Genomic DNA, 19,894 nt, shown 5'->3' on the forward strand with positions numbered 1-19,894 from the left:
TTGCAAGAAGCACAATAGATTTTCAAGTCAAATAAATTACAAAACTTAACCCTTTCACTACCACACTACAGAAGGTTAACCTTTCACTTGTTAAGGATTTGTATGCGACCCCAATAGCACAACACAAGGCAGGTGTGAGAGTTAGCCAAAAACAGGGCATTATTTATTGCACAGGGAAAAAAGGCAGCACTGTCCCTTTAAGGGTGAAATACACTAGAGTCCATGAACAACAAAAAATGCAGTGCTGGCCCCTTTAACACTTTGAGCGCCACGCCGGGTTTTCCTTTTTACCCCCTTGAATGCCCAGCAACCACTTCAATGTTAGCGTTAATATCGCCTAATCTATGTTTTAAATTATGGCTATGTGTCTAATCTGCCCGTCGCTTATCAATGACTCATTTTCCAGTCAACATTGTCGAAGCGGATTGTTTTTTTATCGGTTCATTTCCGTTGTATAGCATTCTGAAAAGCCCTCGTTTTCACGGAAAATAAAAAGAATCCGTGATAAACGCCCTGTACTGGAATATTCTAGAACGTTGTCATTTTTCGGCCTATTTATGAATCGTTTTCATATAAACGCTAGATTATCTATAGTATATGTGTACGTATGCACGCTGGTGCCGCGAGCTGAAAATCGATTCTCTTAGTTCCTGATCGCTCGCACAGCCAAACAGCTATATCACACATAGGGGAAAAGCTTATATCTCCGTGAAAACAGGTCTGATTATCCTAAGACTGGTAAAATAGATTCCTTACCTGAGATCAGATGGTATCCAAAAAGATTATTCCAATTCCCGATCGCCATTCCAAAAATCAATCCTTTTATTGATCCAATGCTACGTACTGTAAAGACATATTACACGCTGTTCTGATGGTCCACAATGAATCCGATCGGCTCTGGTTACATGCGTGAGAAGTAAAATGTGGATTCCGGAGTTTTTTTTTCTCATCCATTTTCATTGAGTCCATTCCAAAAGGGTGCATTACCATCTGGGAGACGATAGGGGGAGAAAAAGGTAGATAAAAAAGAAAGGGTTAAACCTTTGTCGTGTGGCAGTGAAAGGGTTAACCGTCTGTAGTGTGGCAGTGAAAGGTTAATAATAATAATAATTTATTTTATTTATATAGTGCTTCTCAAGGACCCGAAGTCGCTGACAGTAGGCAGAGGAACATAGTGAAACAGAGAAACAAAAATGGGCAGTGATGCCACAGATTACTTGTAAAAGTAATCTGATTACTGATTACTGATTACTCCTTTAAAAAGTAATCTAAGTTACTTTACTGATTACTTGATTATCAGAGTAACTTAGTTACTTTGAAAGTAACTAGGTTACGAAGTCGTCGTCGTTCCCCCAACAGTTTTTTTTAAACGCTTTATTGAAAGTGCATAAATTGTTTTTAACTTGTTTCTCTGCACATAACGTAAATTGTTAAACTAGTGCTTCAGCTTCTGTACCATCAAGTATGGTAAAGCAACAGTCTATGATGCTCACAGCATTAGAGCAGCCAGCCAGTGGTTTTACAAAACCAGTGTATCACATCTAACAAATGCAGGCTGAACTATTCAATTATATCAACTGTAACTATTAAATTGTTTTTATAAATGTCTCTCTATAAACATACAATCAGTCTCTCTTTAACATGTAAATTAACTGTAAATCTGGCAAATAAGAGCTTTTGCTCTGCCACCATCAAATATACATTAATCAAAAGGGAAAGAAACAATCTATCTCTTTTGCTGTTTGGCTGGTGGACCTCTGAGTCCTCCTGTACCTAGTCGAAGCGTCGGCTAGTGTTGTGATTCCAGATGCTTTCAATGCAATTGGATGTGCTGTTTTTAGCGGTAGACAGTATTTTGTTTCCTCCGCATATGAATGTTTTTTTCACCCGGCTTAGCTGACACAAACGTGAAGTAGTGACTGAGGCTACGTTTAGACGAGCGTTTTGGGATGGAAGTCTGAACAGAAACCGCAAAAGTCTTCTTGCGGTTTCACTTTTAATTTTGCGTTTAGACAAGCGTTTTGGGGTGGAATTCTGCGTGCAGACGAGGCTGTAACGACGGAGCCCTGCTGTCACACGATTGGCGCATATGTCACATTACGTGCTGTGAAGACCCGCCCTACTCTGCCTCTGATTCGCAGACTGTGGATGGGGAATGTGATTGGACCAAAGCAGAGTCACTCACAGACAGAGGGTCCAGTCACGCCGCGGGACACATTCTTGTGTAACCCTTTCACTGCCACACGACGTCACTCCCAAATAAGAAAAACAGCTCAAAATGTATTTTTGACTGTCGAAAACGAAATAAAATACTGCATTCCGCCTGCATTATGAATTTATGATGAGATAGTAACGAAATAGTAACGCACAGCCACTTGGACAAGTAACTGCAATCAGATTACTGGCTTTTAAAGATTAACGCGTTAGATTACTATTTTCGGGGAAAAGTAATCAGATTACAATAACGCGTTACTTAGTAACGCGTTACTGGAATCACTGGTTATGGGTGGGGGGGGGGTTGAAGGCTAGGGAGAACAGGTGGGTTTTGAGGCGGGATTTGAAGGTGGAGAGTGTGGGGGAGTCTCTGATGGACTGAGGGAGGGAGTTCCAGAGTCGGGGTGCCGTGCGAGAGAAGGCCCGATCACCAACGTTTTTAAGTTTGGATGACGGGACAGTCATCAGTGGAGGAGGACCGGAGGGAAGGGGTGGGGCGGTAGGGGAGAAGGAGATCAGTCAGGTAGGGGGGGGCCAGGCTGTGGAGGGCTTTGAAGGTGAGGAGTAGTGTTTTGAAGTTGATGCGTTCTTTGATAGGGAGCCAGTGGAGAGTGGAGGATGTGTTCACGGGACCGGGTGTTAGTGAGGAGGTGGGCGGCTGAGTTCTGGACCATCTGCAGTTTATGGAGGGAGCGGGAGGTGATGCCAGTGAGGAGGGAGTTGTAATAGTCAAGGCGGGAGGAGATGAAGGTTAACCTTCTATAGTGTGGTAGTGAAAGGGTTAAGTTTTGTCATTTATTTGACCTTCCACTATGGGTCAGAGTCCTGCCACCTTCAGAACCTGCTGGGGCAGTGGACTGAGAGCGGGGGACGCAAACAGGCTGGATAAGCTGGTCAGGAAGGCCAGTAACGTGGTAGGGGTGGAGCTGGACTCTCTGGCGGTGGTGGCGGAGAGGAGGAGCCTTGCTAAGCTCCAGGCCATCATGGACAACCCCTCCCACCCACTATACACAGACTTGACAGACAGGAGGAGCATGTACAGTGCTAGACTAACACTCCCAAGATGTAGCACTGAACGGCACAGCCATGAGACTTTACAATGCATCACTGTGCCTCACTGCATCACTGAGCACAGAGTGACAGTTACCATCTTCCTGGACTTTTACTTTTAAAACAACAGTGTCAATATTACACTTACTGTACACTTACTGTAGACTTCTGTATATTTTTACTGTATATTTTATACTAGAACGATACATAACACCAAATTGGGCCAGTGCTCCCTTACTTTCTCTGGAGCCCAGGATTGGAACAAGCTGCCTATCCCCATCAAGCAGAGCTCGAGCCTCCACAGCTTCAAGAGAAGCGTCAGGAAGTGGCTCATGGACAGAATAGAGGAATAGCCCCCTATAGTTTTAATGGGTTTCCAATCAGTTTTTAGTTATTGTGGGGCATAACATTTGAGCTACTGTATAGGTTAGTCTTCTAATGTTTTAAATGCATGTGTTTTGTGTTATTGCCGTGTTTTTGTTGTGGCCTAACAGCCCTGGGACCATGACGGAGATAAGGATTTATGTTATCCTTTGGATCCTTGTGTGTTTTTAATCCATCAATAAAATAAAATAAAATAAAATCAAACATACGAAATGTGAATCACGGACCGTACTTTATTATTATTATCTTATTCTTAGGGTTATTTTATTCTTTATTCTTAGGCAAGGTTAACCTTCTGTAGTGTGGTAGTGAAAGGTTAACCGTCTGTAGTGTGGTAGTGAAAGGGTTAAAGATGGAGGTGTGTGTTCTCCAGGTACGGTGGGCTCCCTCCCAGGCCAGTGTAACTTCGAGACGGGAGACTGTGGCTACACCCAGGACCAGGAGGGGGACGAGGGGGACTGGCTGAGGGTCCGAGGGCAGACCCCCACCTCCTACACCGGCCCCAGAGGGGACCACACAACAGGGGTGGGTGAGTCATCTAGGCATCCACTGTTACCACAACTCTGTTCCGAGATTCAGGCTCAAGCTGACTGGACCTTCTTGGCCACCAGGGGGCGCCGTTCTTTTATTACTTGCTGATATTGGGCCGATACCAGGCTAAAAACAGGGTTAACCCTTTCACGACCACACTACCTATGGGGTTAACCCTTTCACTGCAACAATACAGAAGTTAACTGTCTGTAGTGTGGTAGTGAAAGGTTAACCGTCTGTAATGTGGTAGCGAAAGGGTTAACCGTCTGTAGTGTGGCAGTGAAAGGTTAACGTTAGGTTATGACTATAACCAAGTTCTGTTAATTAGGGGTGACGCTCGGCATCACTCATGCACTCCCTCGCGTACGTGCACGCGCACTGAATAAATTCCACAAATGTACCTTTAATACCAGTATTTGTCTGACCACACCCCTCGTTAGCTTACCTTCATAAGCAGGTGTGTGGTCACCTGCTCTCCTCCTTCCCAAGCATTCACCACAAGGTGAGGTCAAGGGCTGCAGCGGCGTCGGATGCCGAGCGTCACCCCTAATTAACAGAACTTGGTTATAGTCATAACCTAACGTTCTGTATCATTAGGAGATCCGCTCGGCATCACTCATGCACATAGGGAGGCCGAGCGGAGCCACCGGCCGACAAATACACCCCGCTGAAGGCCCCCCACAACCATCAGAACAGGGAAGGGCCCCCCCTAATGGAGGGCACCCCCCCTATTAGAGGTTTCCCGGGAGGGCGACGGACCCGACCGTGCGAAGAGGCACTCAAGCAACTCAACGCACAGGGTGAGCAGACCGTGGCTTGACCCCACAACTACACACACGCACAACCCGCATGCCAACCGGGAACGAACGGAGGGAACAACCTCGTTACTGCCCCCAGAATCACGGGGTCAATGGCAAACCCAACCCCGTGGCAAGGCCGTAGCAGCGGAGCGCGAAGGAAGACCCAGACCCACCAAAGGGACTGGACCCCCTGGAACGGGGGCCCGGAGAAGTCCATGATGCCAGCATCAAGACCCCACCAGGTGGGCACTTAGTGACCCCGCCCCCCACATCGCCAGCGTATTCGGACAAAGGCCCCTCAGCCGAGCGGGCCCTGTCCTCCCCGATAGTACACTGCCTGGCACACTGACCCTGCAACAGGCAGTCAGCATAGCCGTAAGCACACAAAAAAGGTTAACCAACGGAAGCAGGCAGCGCACCGAGGAAAACCAGGCAACGAGACAGGCGCCAGAAAGGACAGCTGAACACAGCCGCCCCGGCGGAAGGTGCGTATGCTGGCGTAGTTGCATGACCAAGTTCAAGTACTTAGTTCAAGTAATGGAATAACACCAGTTTCTACCTGCATGTGGAGCATCAAGCTAATAGAACCTATTACTGAGTGTATGTTGCAGACCTTGCTTAACCTCGTAACACAACACGACTCATCTCACAAGGTAAAAGTGCAGATTCATATTTACACAACCCCACCATATGAATTGTTGAAGAAACACACAGTTTGTTCGGCCAAAACATAGTCCCCCTTATGTCGGGGAACTTCTTTATTTATAATGTTTTAAGGCACAAAATCATAGAGGGGCCGGGGAGGGTGTAAAAGAGAGGGGACACAGAGGGGAAAAGTCACTCTCAGCGGCGTCTGCCACCTCGCGCCGCTCGAGTCTTGCCACCCCGAGGAGCCCCGGAGGGACGGTAGGTTACTGTCTGCTGGTCACGACGTTCCCTACCGTCTCCTCCGGTCGTGGATGGGCCGGCGGTAGCAGAAGCGCCGTCTCTTCTCCTGGCCTTCTTGGAAGGGCCAGCAGCGGCGGCGGAGGCAGTGGTAGGGACGACGGAGACAGCTCGACGTCGCGGAAGCCTTCTGACTCCACCGGCAAGGACGGGAGGCGGAAAATGGGGTTGGAGGATGGATCTCTCCTCTGCCATCTCTCTGCATGTTGAGGTCATCAACCGCAGGGCCTTCCCGAACAGACCAGCGTCGGAGAGCGCGGCCGTCAGAAGAGGGGCTCTCTTCCGTTCCGGCACACGGGCCTGCTCCAGCCAAAGATGACGCTGGCCCAGGGTAGCCAGGGCACGCACTTTCCCCATGGCTATGGCCAGCACCTGGGAAAGGTGCAGGACAGCTCCTGCCGCCTGGGTGATCTGATCGCATTTTACCTCGTTCAGATCCGTGCCGCCCGTCATAATCCCCGATACAAATCTAGCCAGGTGGGCGATGTTAGACGCCGCAGCCAGCGATTGTGTACCAGCGATGAATGACTGGTCACCCCAATAAGCCAATCGCCTAGCCGATTTCCCCTGGAGGACCGGCTTGCATAAGGGTTCCCACACCATATCCGGACAGAGGAGAGCGGCCATCGGACTGTCAAGCCGAGGCACGCCCTCCCCCATACCTTTGACTAACCCCGACACCCGCGTAACTGGTACGTAGGAAGGGGTTAGTCCCATGATGTTGGAAACCGCCTGACCCTGACGAACATAGGCCCCCATTGAGGGGAAAAATGGGTAGACAACCTCCACCCCTCTCACTGGGCAACGCTGCCAGCGATGACCTATGAGATCATCAGGGACAGGTGCAGGCAATGGCAGCGGCACGCCGCTTGCGGTGGCGGCTACCGCCATGAGCTCGGGAAACAAAGCCCGCAGTTCCCCCTGCGGACCTTCCTCCACCGAACCCGCATCCCTCACATGCAGCAGGCTGCAACTGGTCAAGGAGCCACAGTCTGCTGATGAGGCCAAGGTGGTTCCTCGACATCCTCGAACAGGGAGCCCCATGGAGCCATTTCTCCCCCCTCCGGTGTTTCCTGAGGAGGGATACTCTCCTCCACGGGACCATCATACAAGCATCCTCGCTGGTCTCCAGCAGTTCCCCAAACCCAGGCCGTTCGCGCCTGCATGCTACCATCTTGCGACGTGAACGGGCAGACGCGAAAAGTTTGCGTCGCAAATCCTCCGGCTCCAAAACAACCGACCGTTCACCAACGGACGATTCCCTGGAACCAGAAGAACCAGAGTCGAGATCAGGCCATCGCTGGAGCGACGGCACCGACTCCTCGGCTCTTCGGAGAGGCAAACTATCCATCGGCTGTCTCCTGGGCTGGGTCGGCAACCATGAAAGTGGCAACAGCCCAGCACCAGAACGCACGACGGAGGAGGGAATGGAGAACCGCTGGTGAAGAGTAGGTCTAGCGGGTCTACTCTCCGCAGAATACATTATGACCCAAACTTTTTCTTTACAACAGATATGAGAGAAGAAAAAATTAAGCACAATGTAGACTTGTCACAACTCTTTTCAACTAATCAACACGTCAAGTGGGGTACTACCGAGGCACTTCCTTGTGGTGAAAGCGAGAAGGAGAGCAGGTGACCACACACCTGCTTATGAAGGTAAGCTGATGAGGGGTGTGGTCAGACTAATACTGGTATTAAAGGTACATTTGTGGAATTTATTCAGTGCGCGTGCACGTACGCGAGGGAGTGCATGAGTGATGCCAAGCGGAACCCCTTAATGATACAGAACCGTCTGTAGTGTGGTAGTGAAAGGGTTAATTGTCTGTAGTGTGGTAGTGAAAGGGTTAACCTTCTGTAGTGTGGTAGTGAAAGGGTTAATTGTCTGTAGTGTGGTAGTGAAAGGTTAACCTTCTGTAGTGTGGTAGTGAAAGGGTTAACCGTCTGTAGTGTGGTAGTGAAAGGGTTAATTGTCTGTAGTGTGGTAGTGAAAGGTTAACCGTCTGTAGTGTGGTAGTGAAAGGGTTAATTGTCTGTAGTGTGGTAGTGAAAGGTTAACCGTCTGTAGTGTGGTAGTGAAAGGGTTAACCTTCTGTAGTGTGGTAGTGAAAGGGTTAACCGTCTGTAGTGTGGGAGTGAAAGGTTAACCGTCTGTAGTGTGGTAGTGAAAGGGTTTACCTTCTGTAGTGTGGTAGTGAAAGGGTTAACCTTCTGCAGTGTGGTAGTGAAAGGTTAACCTTCTGTAGTGTGGTAGTGAAAGGTTAACCGTCTGTAGTGTGGTAGTGAAAGGTTAACCTTCTGTAGTGTGGCAGTGAAAGGACTAACCGTCTGTAGTGTGGTAGTGAAAGGTTAACCTTCTGTAGTGTGGCAGTGAAAGGACTAACCTTCTGTAGTGTGGTAGTGAAAGGTTAACCTTCTGTAGTGTGGTAGTGAAAGGTTAACCTTCTGTAGTGTGGTAGTGAAAGGGTTAACCTTCTGTAGTGTGGTAGTGAAAGGACTAACCTTCTGTAGTGTGGTAGTGAAAGGTTAACCTTCTGTAGTGTGGTAGTGAAAGGTTAACCTTCTGTAGTGTGGTAGTGAAAGGGTTAACCGTCTGTAGTGTGGCAGTGAAAGGGTTAAAGGTATGGCTGTGTCCCGCCTCTAGGCCACTTCCTGTACGTGGAGGCGTCCCTGATGCGCCCGGGCCACAGCGCGCGGCTGCTCTCCTCCTCGCTGCGCGGCTCTTCCGAGCCCCAGTGCCTGGTGTTCCACTTCCACATGTACGGCTCGGGCACCGGCACCTTGAGCGCCTCGCTGCGCCGCGGAGACCGCCAGCACGACACCCTGCTGTGGCGGAGGCAGGGCGAGCAGAGCGTCAGCTGGATGAGGGCCGCGGTGGATTACCAGTGCCACATCCCACACCAGGTCTGTGTACTGTCTGTGTACTGTATGGGTACTGTATGTGTACTGTCTGTGTACTGTATGTGTACTGTATGTGTACTGTCTGTGTACTGTATGTGTACTGTCTGTGTACTGTCTGTGTACTGTATGTGTACTGTATGTGTACTGTATGTGTACTGTCTGTGTACTGTATGTGTACTGTCTGTGTACTGTATGTGTACTGTCTGTGTACTGTCTGTGTACTGTATGTGTACTGTCTGTGTACTGTCTGTGTACTGTCTGTGTACTGTATGTGTACTGTATGTGTACTGTCTGTGTACTGTATGTGTACTGTCTGTGTACTGTCTGTGTACTGTATGTGTACTGTCTGTGTACTGTATGTGTACTGTCTGTGTACTGTCTGTGTACTGTCTGTGTACTGTATGGGTACTGTATGTGTACTGTCTGTGTACTGTATGGGTACTGTCTGTGTACTGTATGTGTACTGTATGTGTACTGTATGTGTACTGTCTGTGTACTGTATGTGTACTGTATGTGTACTGTCTGTGTACTGTATGTGTACTGCCTGTGTACTGTATGTGTACTGTATGTGTACTGTATGTGTACTGTATGGGTACTGTATGTGTACTGTATGTGTACTGTCTGTGTACTGTCTGTGTACTGTCTGTGTACTGTATGTGTACTGTCTGTGTACTGTATGTGTACTGTCTGTGTACTGTATGTGTACTGTATGGGTACTGTATGTGTACTGTCTGTGTACTGTATGGGTACTGTCTGTGTACTGTATGTGTACTGTATGTGTACTGTCTGTGTACTGTATGTGTACTGTATGTGTACTGTCTGTGTACTGTATGTGTACTGCCTGTGTACTGTATGTGTACTGTATGTGTACTGTATGGGTACTGTATGTGTACTGTATGTGTACTGTCTGTGTACTGTCTGTGTACTGTATGTGTACTGTCTGTGTACTGTATGTGTACTGTCTGTGTACTGTCTGTGTACTGTATGTGTACTGTCTGTGTACTGTCTGTGTACTGTATGTGTACTGTATGTGTACTGTATGTGTACTGTATGTGTACTGTCTGTGTACTGTCTGTGTACTGTATGTGTACTGTCTGTGTACTGTATGTGTACTGTCTGTGTACTGTATGTGTACTGTATGGGTACTGTATGTGTACTGTCTGTGTACTGTCTGTGTACTGTCTGTGTACTGTATGTGTACTGTATGTGTACTGTATGTGTACTGTCTGTGTACTGTATGTGTACTGTATGTGTATGTGTACTGTCTGTGTACTGTATGTGTACTGTATGTGTATGTGTACTGTCTGTGTACTGTCTGTGTATGTGTACTGTATGTGTACTGTATGTGTATGTGTACTGTATGTGTACTGTATGTGTATGTGTACTGTATGTGTACTGTATGTGTATGTGTACTGTATGTGTATGTGTACTGTCTGTGTACTGTATGTGTATGTGTACTGTATGTGTACTGTATGTGTATGTGTACTGTATGTGTACTGTATGTGTATGTGTACTGTATGTGTACTGTATGTGTACTGTATGTGTATGTGTACTGTATGTGTACTGTATGTGTATGTGTACTGTATGTGTACTGTATGTGTATGTGTACTGTATGTGTACTGTATGTGTACTGTATGTGTATGTGTACTGTATGTGTACTGTATTTGTATGTTTACTGTATGTGTACTGTATGTGTATGTGTACTGTATGTGTACTGTATGTGTATGTGTACTGTATGTGTACTGTATGTGTATGTGTACTGTATGTGTACTGTATGTGTATTGTATGTGTATATGTACTGTATGTGTACTGTATGTGTACTGTATGTGTACTGTATGTGTATGTGTACTGTATGTGTACTGTATGTGTATGTGTACTGTATGTGTACTGTATGTGTACTGTATGTGTACTGTATGTGTATGTGTACTGTATGTGTACTGTATGTGAATGTGTACTGTATGTGTACTGTATGTGAATGTGTACTGTATACGAATGGTTTGTGAATTGTTTGTTTCTTGCAGATTATATTTGAAGCCATCCGGGGCCCATCGATAAGAAGTGACATCGCTATTGATGACATCATGTTTAAAAGAGGACCGTGTACAGGTCAGTATTACTATTGATGACATCATGTTTAAAAGAGGACCGTGTAAAGTCAGTATTACTATTGATGACATCATGTTTAAAAGAGGACCGCGTAAAGTCAGTATTACTATTGATGACATCATGTTTAAAAGAGGACCGTGTAAAGTCAGTATTACTATTGATGACATCATGTTTAAAAGAGGACTGTGTAAAGTCAGTATTACTATTGATGACATCATGTTTAAAAGAGGACCGTGTAAAGTCAGTATTACTATTGATGACATCATGTTTAAAAGAGGACCGTGTAAAGTCAGTATTACTATTGATGACATCATGTTTAAAAGAGGACCGTGTAAAGTCAGTATTACTATTGATGACATCATGTTTAAAGGAGGAGCGTGTAAAGTCAGTATTACTATTGATGACATCATGTTTAAAGGAGGACAGTGTAAAGTCAGTATTACTATTGATGACATCATGTTTAAAAGAGGACTGTGTAAAGTCAGTATTACTATTGATGACATCATGTTTAAAAGAGGACCGTGTACAGGTCAGTATTACTATTGATGACATCGTGTTTAAAAGAGGACTGTGTACAGGTCAGTATTACTATTGATGACATCATGTTTAAAAGAGGACCGTGTAAAGTCAGTATTACTATTGATGACATCGTGTTTAAAAGAGGACTGTGTAAAGTCAGTATTACTATTGATGACATCATGTTTAAAAGAGGACCGTGTAAAGTCAGTATTACTATTGATGACATCGTGTTTAAAAGAGGACTGTGTAAAGTCAGTATTACTATTGATGACATCGTGTTTAAAAGAGGACCGTGTAAAGTCAGTATTACTATTGATGACATCATGTTTAAAGGAGGACCGTGTAAAGTCAGTATTACTATTGATGACATCATGTTTAAAAGAGGACTGTGTAAAGTCAGTATTACTATTGATGATAGCTGATATAATGATCAGTTATAATATTCATCGGAATGGAAGATGTAGCTAAACCAACTCTCTCTCTCTCTGATCGTAATGGAAGATGTAGCTAAACCAACTCTCTCTCTCTCTCTCTCTCTCTCTGATCGTAATGGAAGATGTAGCTAAACCCACTCTCTCTCTCTCTCTCTCTCTCTCTCTGATCGTAATGGAAGATGTAGCTAAACCAACTCTCTCTCTCTGATCGTAATGGAAGATGTAGCTAAACCAACTCTCTCTCTCTCTCTGATCGTAATGGAAGATGTAGCTAAACCAACTCTCTCTCTCTCTCTCTGATCGTAATGGAAGATGTAGCTAAACCAACTCTCTCTCTCTCTCTCTCTGATCGTAATGGAAGATGTAGCTAAACCAACTCTCTCTCTCTCTCTGATCGTAATGGAAGATGTAGCTAAACCAACTCTCTCTCTCTCTCTGATCGTAATGGAAGATGTAGCTAAACCAACTCTCTCTCTCTCTCTGATCGTAATGGAAGATGTAGCTAAACCAACTCTCTCTCTCTCTCTGATCGTAATGGAAGATGTAGCTAAACCAACTCTCTCTCTCTCTCTGATCGTAATGGAAGATGTAGCTAAACCAACTCTCTCTCTCTCTGATCGTAATGGAAGATGTAGCTAAACCAACTCTCTCTCTCTCTGATCGTAATGGAAGATGTAGCTAAACCAACTCTCTCTCTCTCTCTGATCGTAATGGAAGATGTAGCTAAACCAACTCTCTCTCTCTCTGATCGTAATGGAAGATGTAGCTAAACCAACTCTCTCTCTCTCTCTCTGATCGTAATGGAAGATGTAGCTAAACCAACTCTCTCTCTCTCTCTGATCGTAATGGAAGATGTAGCTAAACCAACTCTCTCTCTCTCTGATCGTAATGGAAGATGTAGCTAAACCAACTCTCTCTCTCTCTCTGATCGTAATGGAAGATGTAGCTAAACCAACTCTCTCTCTCTCTCTGATCGTAATGGAAGATGTAGCTAAACCAACTCTCTCTCTCTCTGATCGTAATGGAAGATGTAGCTAAACCAACTCTCTCTCTCTCTCTCTGATCGTAATGGAAGATGTAGCTCAACCAACTCTCTCTCTCTCTGATCGTAATGGAAGATGTAGCTAAACCAACTCTCTCTCTCTCTCTCTCTCTCTGATTGTAATGGAAGATGTAGCTAAACCAACTCTCTCTCTCTCTCTGATCGTAATGGAAGATGTAGCTAAACCAACTCTCTCTCTCTCTGATCGTAATGGAAGATGTAGCTAAACCAACTCTCTCTCTCTCTCTCTCTCTCTGATCGTAATGGAAGATGTAGCTAAACCAACTCTCTCTCTCTCTCTCTCTGATCGTAATGGAAGATGTAGCTAAACCAACTCTCTCTCTCTCTGATCGTAATGGAAGATGTAGCTAAACCAACTCTCTCTCTCTCTGATCGTAATGGAAGATGTAGCTAAACCAACTCTCTCTCTCTCTGATCGTAATGGAAGATGTAGCTAAACCAACTCTCTCTCTCTCTGATCGTAATGGAAGATGTAGCTAAACCAACTCTCTCTCTCTCTGATCGTAATGGAAGATGTAGCTAAACCAACTCTCTCTCTCTCTCTCTCTGATCGTAATGGAAGATGTAGCTAAACCAACTCTCTCTCTCTCTCTGATCGTAATGGAAGATGTAGCTAAACCAACTCTCTCTCTCTCTCTGATCGTAATGGAAGATGTAGCTAAACCAACTCTCTCTCTCTCTCTGATCGTAATGGAAGATGTAGCTAAACCAACTCTCTCTCTCTCTCTGATCGTAATGGAAGATGTAGCTAAACCAACTCTCTCTCTCTCTGATCGTAATGGAAGATGTAGCTAAACCAACTCTCTCTCTCTCTGATCGTAATGGAAGATGTAGCTAAACCAACTCTCTCTCTCTCTGATCGTAATGGAAGATGTAGCTAAACCAACTCTCTCTCTCTCTGATCGTAATGGAAGATGTAGCTAAACCAACTCTCTCTCACTCTGATCGTAATGGAAGATGTAGCTAAACCAACTCTCTCTCTCTCTCTCTCTGATCGTAATGGAAGATGTAGCTAAACCAACTCTCTCTCTCTCTGATCGTAATGGAAGATGTAGCTAAACCAACTCTCTCTCTCTCTCTGATCGTAATGGAAGATGTAGCTAAACCAACTCTCTCTCTCTCTGATCGTAATGGAAGATGTAGCTAAACCAACTCTCTCTCTCTCTCTGATCGTAATGGAAGATGTAGCTAAACCAACTCTCTCTCTCTCTGATCGTAATGGAAGATGTAGCTAAACCAACTCTCTCTCTCTCTCTGATCGTAATGGAAGATGTAGCTAAACCAACTCTCTCTCTCTCTGATCGTAATGGAAGATGTAGCTAAACCAACTCTCTCTCTCTGATCGTAATGGAAGATGTAGCTAAACCAACTCTCTCTCTCTCTCTCTCTGATCGTAATGGAAGATGTAGCTAAACCAACTCTCTCTCTCTCTGATCGTAATGGAAGATGTAGCTAAACCAACTCTCTCTCTCTCTCTCTGATCGTAATGGAAGATGTAGCTAAACCAACTCTCTCTCTCTCTCTGATCGTAATGGAAGATGTAGCTAAACCAACTCTCTCTCTCGCTCTGATCGTATTGGAAGATGTAGCTAAACCAACTCTCTCTCTCTCTCTGATCGTAATGGAAGATGTAGCTAAACCAACTCTCTCTCTCTCTCTGATCGTAATGGAAGATGTAGCTAAACCAACTCTCTCTCTCTCTCTCTCTGATCGTAATGGAAGATGTAGCTAAACCAACTCTCTCTCTCTCTGATCGTAATGGAAGATGTAGCTAAACCAACTCTCTCTCTCTCTCTCTGATCGTAATGGAAGATGTAGCTAAACCAACTCTCTCTCTCTCTCTGATCGTAATGGAAGATGTAGCTAAACCAACTCTCTCTCTCTCTGATCGTAATGGAAGATGTAGCTAAACCAACTCTCTCTCTCTCTCTCTCTCTGATCGTAATGGAAGATGTAGCTAAACCAACTCTCTCTCTCTCTCTGATCGTAATGGAAGATGTAGCTAAACCAACTCTCTCTCTCTCTCTCTCTCTCTGATCGTAATGGAAGATGTAGCTAAACCAACTCTCTCTCTCTCTCTGATCGTAATGGAAGATGTAGCTAAACCAACTCTCTCTCTCTCTCTGATCGTAATGGAAGATGTAGCTAAACCAACTCTCTCTCTCTGATCGTAATGGAAGATGTAGCTAAACCAACTCTCTCTCTCTCTCTGATCGTAATGGAAGATGTAGCTAAACCAACTCTCTCTCTCTCTCTGATCGTAATGGAAGATGTAGCTAAACCAACTCTCTCTCTCTCTCTGATCGTAATGGAAGATGTAGCTAAACCAACTCTCTCTCTCTCTCTCTGATCGTAATGGAAGATGTAGCTAAACCAACTCTCTCTCTCTCTCTGATCGTAATGGAAGATGTAGCTAAACCAACTCTCTCTCTCTCTCTCTGATCGTAATGGAAGATGTAGCTAAACCAACTATCTCTCTCTCTGATCGTAATGGAAGATGTAGCTAAACCAACTCTCTCTCTCTCTCTCTCTGATCGTAATGGAAGATGTAGCTAAACCAACTCTCTCTCTCTCTGATCGTAATGGAAGATGTAGCTAAACCAACTCTCTCTCTCTCTGATCGTAATGGAAGATGTAGCTAAACCAACTCGCTCTCTCTCTATGATCGTAATGGAAGATGTAGCTAAACCAACTCTCTCTCTCTCTCTGATCGTAATGGAAGATGTAGCTAAACCAACTCTCTCTCTCTCTGATCGTAATGGAAGATGTAGCTAAACCAACTCTCTCTCTCTCTGATCGTAATGGAAGATGTAGCTAAACCAACTCTCTCTCTCTCTCTGATCGTAATGGAAGATGTAGCTAAACCAACTCTCTCTCTCTCTCTGATCGTAATGGAAGGTGTAGCTAAACCAACTCTCTCTCTCTCTATGATCGTAATGGAAGATGTAGCTAAACCAACTCTCTCTCTCTCTGATCGTAATGGAAGATGTAGCTAAACCAACTCTCTCTCTCTCTCTGATCGTAATGGAAGATGTAGCTAAACCAACTCTCTCTCTCTCTCTGATCGTAATGGAAGATGTAGCTAAACCAACTCTCTCTCTCTCTATGATCGTAATGGAAGATGTAGCTAAACCAACTCTCTCTCTCTCTGATCGTAATGGAAGATGTAGCTAAACCAACTCTCTCTCTCTCTCTCTCTGATCGTAATGGAAGATGTAGCTAAACCAATTCTCTCTCTCTCTCTGATCGTAATGGAAGATGTAGCTAAACCAACTCTCTCTCTCTCTCTGATCGTAATGGAAGATGTAGCTAAACCAACTCTCTCTCTCTCTCTCTGATCGTAATGGAAGATGTAGCTAAACCAACTCTCTCTCTCTCTGATCGTAATGGAAGATGTAGCTAAACCAACTCTCTCTCTCTCTCTCTCTGATCGTAATGGAAGATGTAGCTAAACCAACTCTCTCTCTCTCTGATCGTAATGGAAGATGTAGCTAAACCAACTCTCTCTCTCTCTGATCGTAATGGAAGATGTAGCTAAACCAACTCGCTCTCTCTCTATGATCGTAATGGAAGATGTAGCTAAACCAACTCTCTCTCTCTCTCTCTCTGATCGTAATGGAAGATGTAGCTAAACCAACTCTCTCTCTCTCTGATCGTAATGGAAGATGTAGCTAAACCAACTCTCTCTCTCTCTGATCGTAATGGAAGATGTAGCTAAACCAACTCTCTCTCTCTCTCTGATCGTAATGGAAGATGTAGCTAAACCAACTCTCTCTCTCTCTCTGATCGTAATGGAAGATGTAGCTAAACCAACTCTCTCTCTCTCTATGATCGTAATGGAAGATGTAGCTAAACCAACTCTCTCTCTCTCTGATCGTAATGGAAGATGTAGCTAAACCAACTCTCTCTCTCTCTGATTGTAATGGAAGATGTAGCTAAACCAACTCTCTCTCTCTCTCTGATCGTAATGGAAGATGTAGCTAAACCAACTCTCTCTCTCTCTATGATCGTAATGGAAGATGTAGCTAAACCAACTCTCTCTCTCTCTGATCGTAATGGAAGATGTAGCTAAACCAACTCTCTCTCTCTCTCTCTCTGATCGTAATGGAAGATGTAGCTAAACCAATTCTCTCTCTCTCTGATCGTAATGGAAGATGTAGCTAAACCAACTCTCTCTCTCTCTGATCGTAATGGAAGATGTAGCTAAACCAACTCTCTCTCTCTCTCTCTCTGATCGTAATGGAAGATGTAGCTAAACCAATTCTCTCTCTCTCTCTGATCGTAATGGAAGATGTAGCTAAACCAACTCTCTCTCTCTCTCTGATCGTAATGGAAGATGTAGCTAAACCAACTCTCTCTCTCTCTCTCTGATCGTAATGGAAGTCTTCACCTACTGGTTCAATGGGACATGGTGTTGTTCTGGCTGTGTCAGTGGGTCACCATGACGACACTATTCACACACGACACCAACTGGTCTCAGTACAGTGGGAGTAACACAGACTAGATTATTAACGAGGCCGTCAGTGATACAAATGGACTCTGTGCATTCATTGTTGCTCTCTTTTGTTCTGGTCCTTCCTCTCCAGATCCGGGGGACACCATTCCGTACTCCGGCTTCTCTGAGAACTTCAACGAGATCGAGTACTGACCCGAGTACTGACCCCCGAGTACTGCCCCGAGACCGGAGGGGTGTATTTCCGTGCGACTGTGTGTTCAGTGTGTGGTGATGACGGCAGCGGTGGTGTGGAGGTGTGCGTGCACGTGGGCAGTCCAGCAGGACAATGTACTTAGACTAGAGCACTGCTCATTTTGCACCCAAAGCCTACACTGTTTTTTCTCCTTTTGTCTGTCGTATAGTCTGAGATTTTGTTAAAAGAAAAACAAATCCAGGTGGAAAAATCATACGTTAATTTTCCATTTTTTATACCAAATGATTCTCTTATTATCACGTTGGGTAATGACATTGTGTCGTCCGCCTGCGCATGACAAGAACCCATCAGACTCCTATATTTGGACACATGGAATGGAGCGGGACGGGATTTCGGTCGAGAGTTTGGATTCTCTGCACACAGTCCAAGTCTGACACCTAGTGGTGAGAGAAGGTCACTGCGTCTTTTCACTCTCAAGTTCAGCACGTGTACAGCACTCACACAAACTGTACAGCACTGAGCCAAGTCTTCTGCAATGTAGGCTATTTTGCTTATTAATAAGAATTCAGTCAAGGATTTATTTTTGCCAATTCACTGTGACAAAGGATTTGTATCCAGCTTAAGGTCTGAAGTCACACAGTACTGACTGCTAGGTGAGGTCTGTGTGTCTCTCTTTAGATCTAGACGTTGTCTCTCGTTTTATTAACCAAAACTATTTTTCTTGAATAGCACAAAAATGTCAGGTGGGTTTGATCGTGTCAAATCAGCATTCTTTGTATCAGGTCAGTTTTTACATACAAGGAGCAAATAAGCAACTTATCTGTTGTTGTTGTTTTCTATAGATTTATGCTGCAATAAAATACAGTTTTACTGTCAATAAAGTGGTGGGAATACATACGTCTCAAGTTGGTTCAATGATGTGTATTTTAAACTATGGAAAGAAAAGGTAAAGATATCCAATATGGACACCTGACATTTTTTTTTCTATTTATTTTTGGGCTTTTTCTGTATTTTTCACCCATCCCAATTTAGTCGTTATGCCAATTCCCTTCCTGGTCGTTGCGCGCATTGCCCCACTGTCGGCCTGGGGAGGGTGTAGAACTACCACATGCCTCCTCCGATACACGTGGAGTCAGCCAGCCGCTTCTTTTCACCTGACAGCGAGGACTCTCACTGGGGGAATGTAACACGTGCGGAGGTTCACGCTATTTCCCCCCGATCCCCTCCCTGCTGAACAGGCGCCCCGACCGACCTGTAGGAGTCGCTGTTTACAACGACCAGGACGCGTGAATACTTTCGACAACAAATGTTTGTTTCCGCGTGCGAGTTATGCGCTCTGATTGGCCAGGTCATGTGACATGTGCGCCAATCGTGGGACAGCAAGTTCTGCGCTTATTTCCGCGTCTAACAGCCTGCAAACTACCTGGCGTTCTATCGCCCTGCTCTAAGACAAACTCTAACCGTAACCAACTTCGAAAGAATGCCTAAGCTTAACCAGTGTAGACACTTGCGGTCCCACGATTGGGCATACATGTCACATGACCAGAAATTACCTGGCCAATCAGGAAACAAACATTTGTTGTCTAAAGTATTCAGGCGACCAGGACACATAACCCCACCGGCTTCCCACCCGCTAACACTGCCAATTGTGTCAGTATGGACGACCGACCAAGCCATATGCCTCACAGTGGTTTGGTCCACCCCTCCCATATGCCTCATAGTGGTTTGGTCCACCCCTCCCATATGCCTCACAGTGGTTTGGTCCACCCCTTCCATATGCCTCACAGTGGTTTGGTCCACTAATAATACCACCGAAATACAATACGAATTTTATTCATGTTTGTTGTGAATCCAGTCCTCTGGTTGAAAGCGTCTTGTCTCTGATTGATTCCTTCTCTCACTCAGTGGGTCTCTGGTCCAACGCACGGAAAAGGGCACACACGCAGGGTTCGCACAAGGTCCTTGAAGTGTTTAATGTACTTGTTTTTTTACCAAAAAAATCAAGGCCTGGAATTCCTTGAAAACAGCCCATTTCTTAACAAGGTGCTTAAAATGTCATTGAAATTCAAATCAACCATTCACATTGAAAGTTTTGTTCATCCATGATAAAAATTGTTCTGAATCAAGAAATAATTCTTTTTGTTCTATTTTAATCAAATCTGACGAGTCGCTGTCTCGCACACTCTGATGAGGATTTCCCCTCATTTCTTCTTCGCACGTGATGCTCTAGCTCGGTCTAGCAGCTGGCAAGCAGGTCAATAAGATGCCAGGGAAATGTAAATTGAATCCAGGACGCCTACA

At 45.1% G+C, this 19,894-nt stretch overlaps 1 protein-coding gene across 2 annotated transcripts in view; it reads left to right on the forward strand.

The window, feature by feature from the left end:
* mamdc2a (MAM domain containing 2a) overlaps positions 1–18,488 on the forward strand; it is a 139,506-nt gene extending 121,018 nt beyond the window's left edge. Inside the window, exons 11-14 of one of the 2 annotated variants that reach the window (XM_084319567.1) lie at positions 4,022–4,177; positions 8,566–8,825; positions 10,844–10,928; positions 17,531–18,488. In XM_084319567.1, coding sequence (XP_084175693.1) covers positions 4,022–4,177; positions 8,566–8,825; positions 10,844–10,928; positions 17,531–17,592 — 563 coding nt within the window. In that variant the 3' untranslated portion in view covers positions 17,593–18,488. Of the gene's footprint in view, positions 1–4,021; positions 4,178–8,565; positions 8,826–10,843; positions 10,929–17,530 lie in introns of those variants that run through there. The other variant, XM_084319568.1, reaches the window with a different exon arrangement.
* Positions 18,489–19,894: the final 1,406 nt, after the last annotated feature.

The sequence above is a fragment of the Notolepis coatsorum genome, assembly GCF_963971535.1.
Source record: "Notolepis coatsorum genome assembly, chromosome: 1".
Lineage (NCBI taxonomy): Eukaryota > Metazoa > Chordata > Actinopteri > Aulopiformes > Paralepididae > Notolepis > Notolepis coatsorum.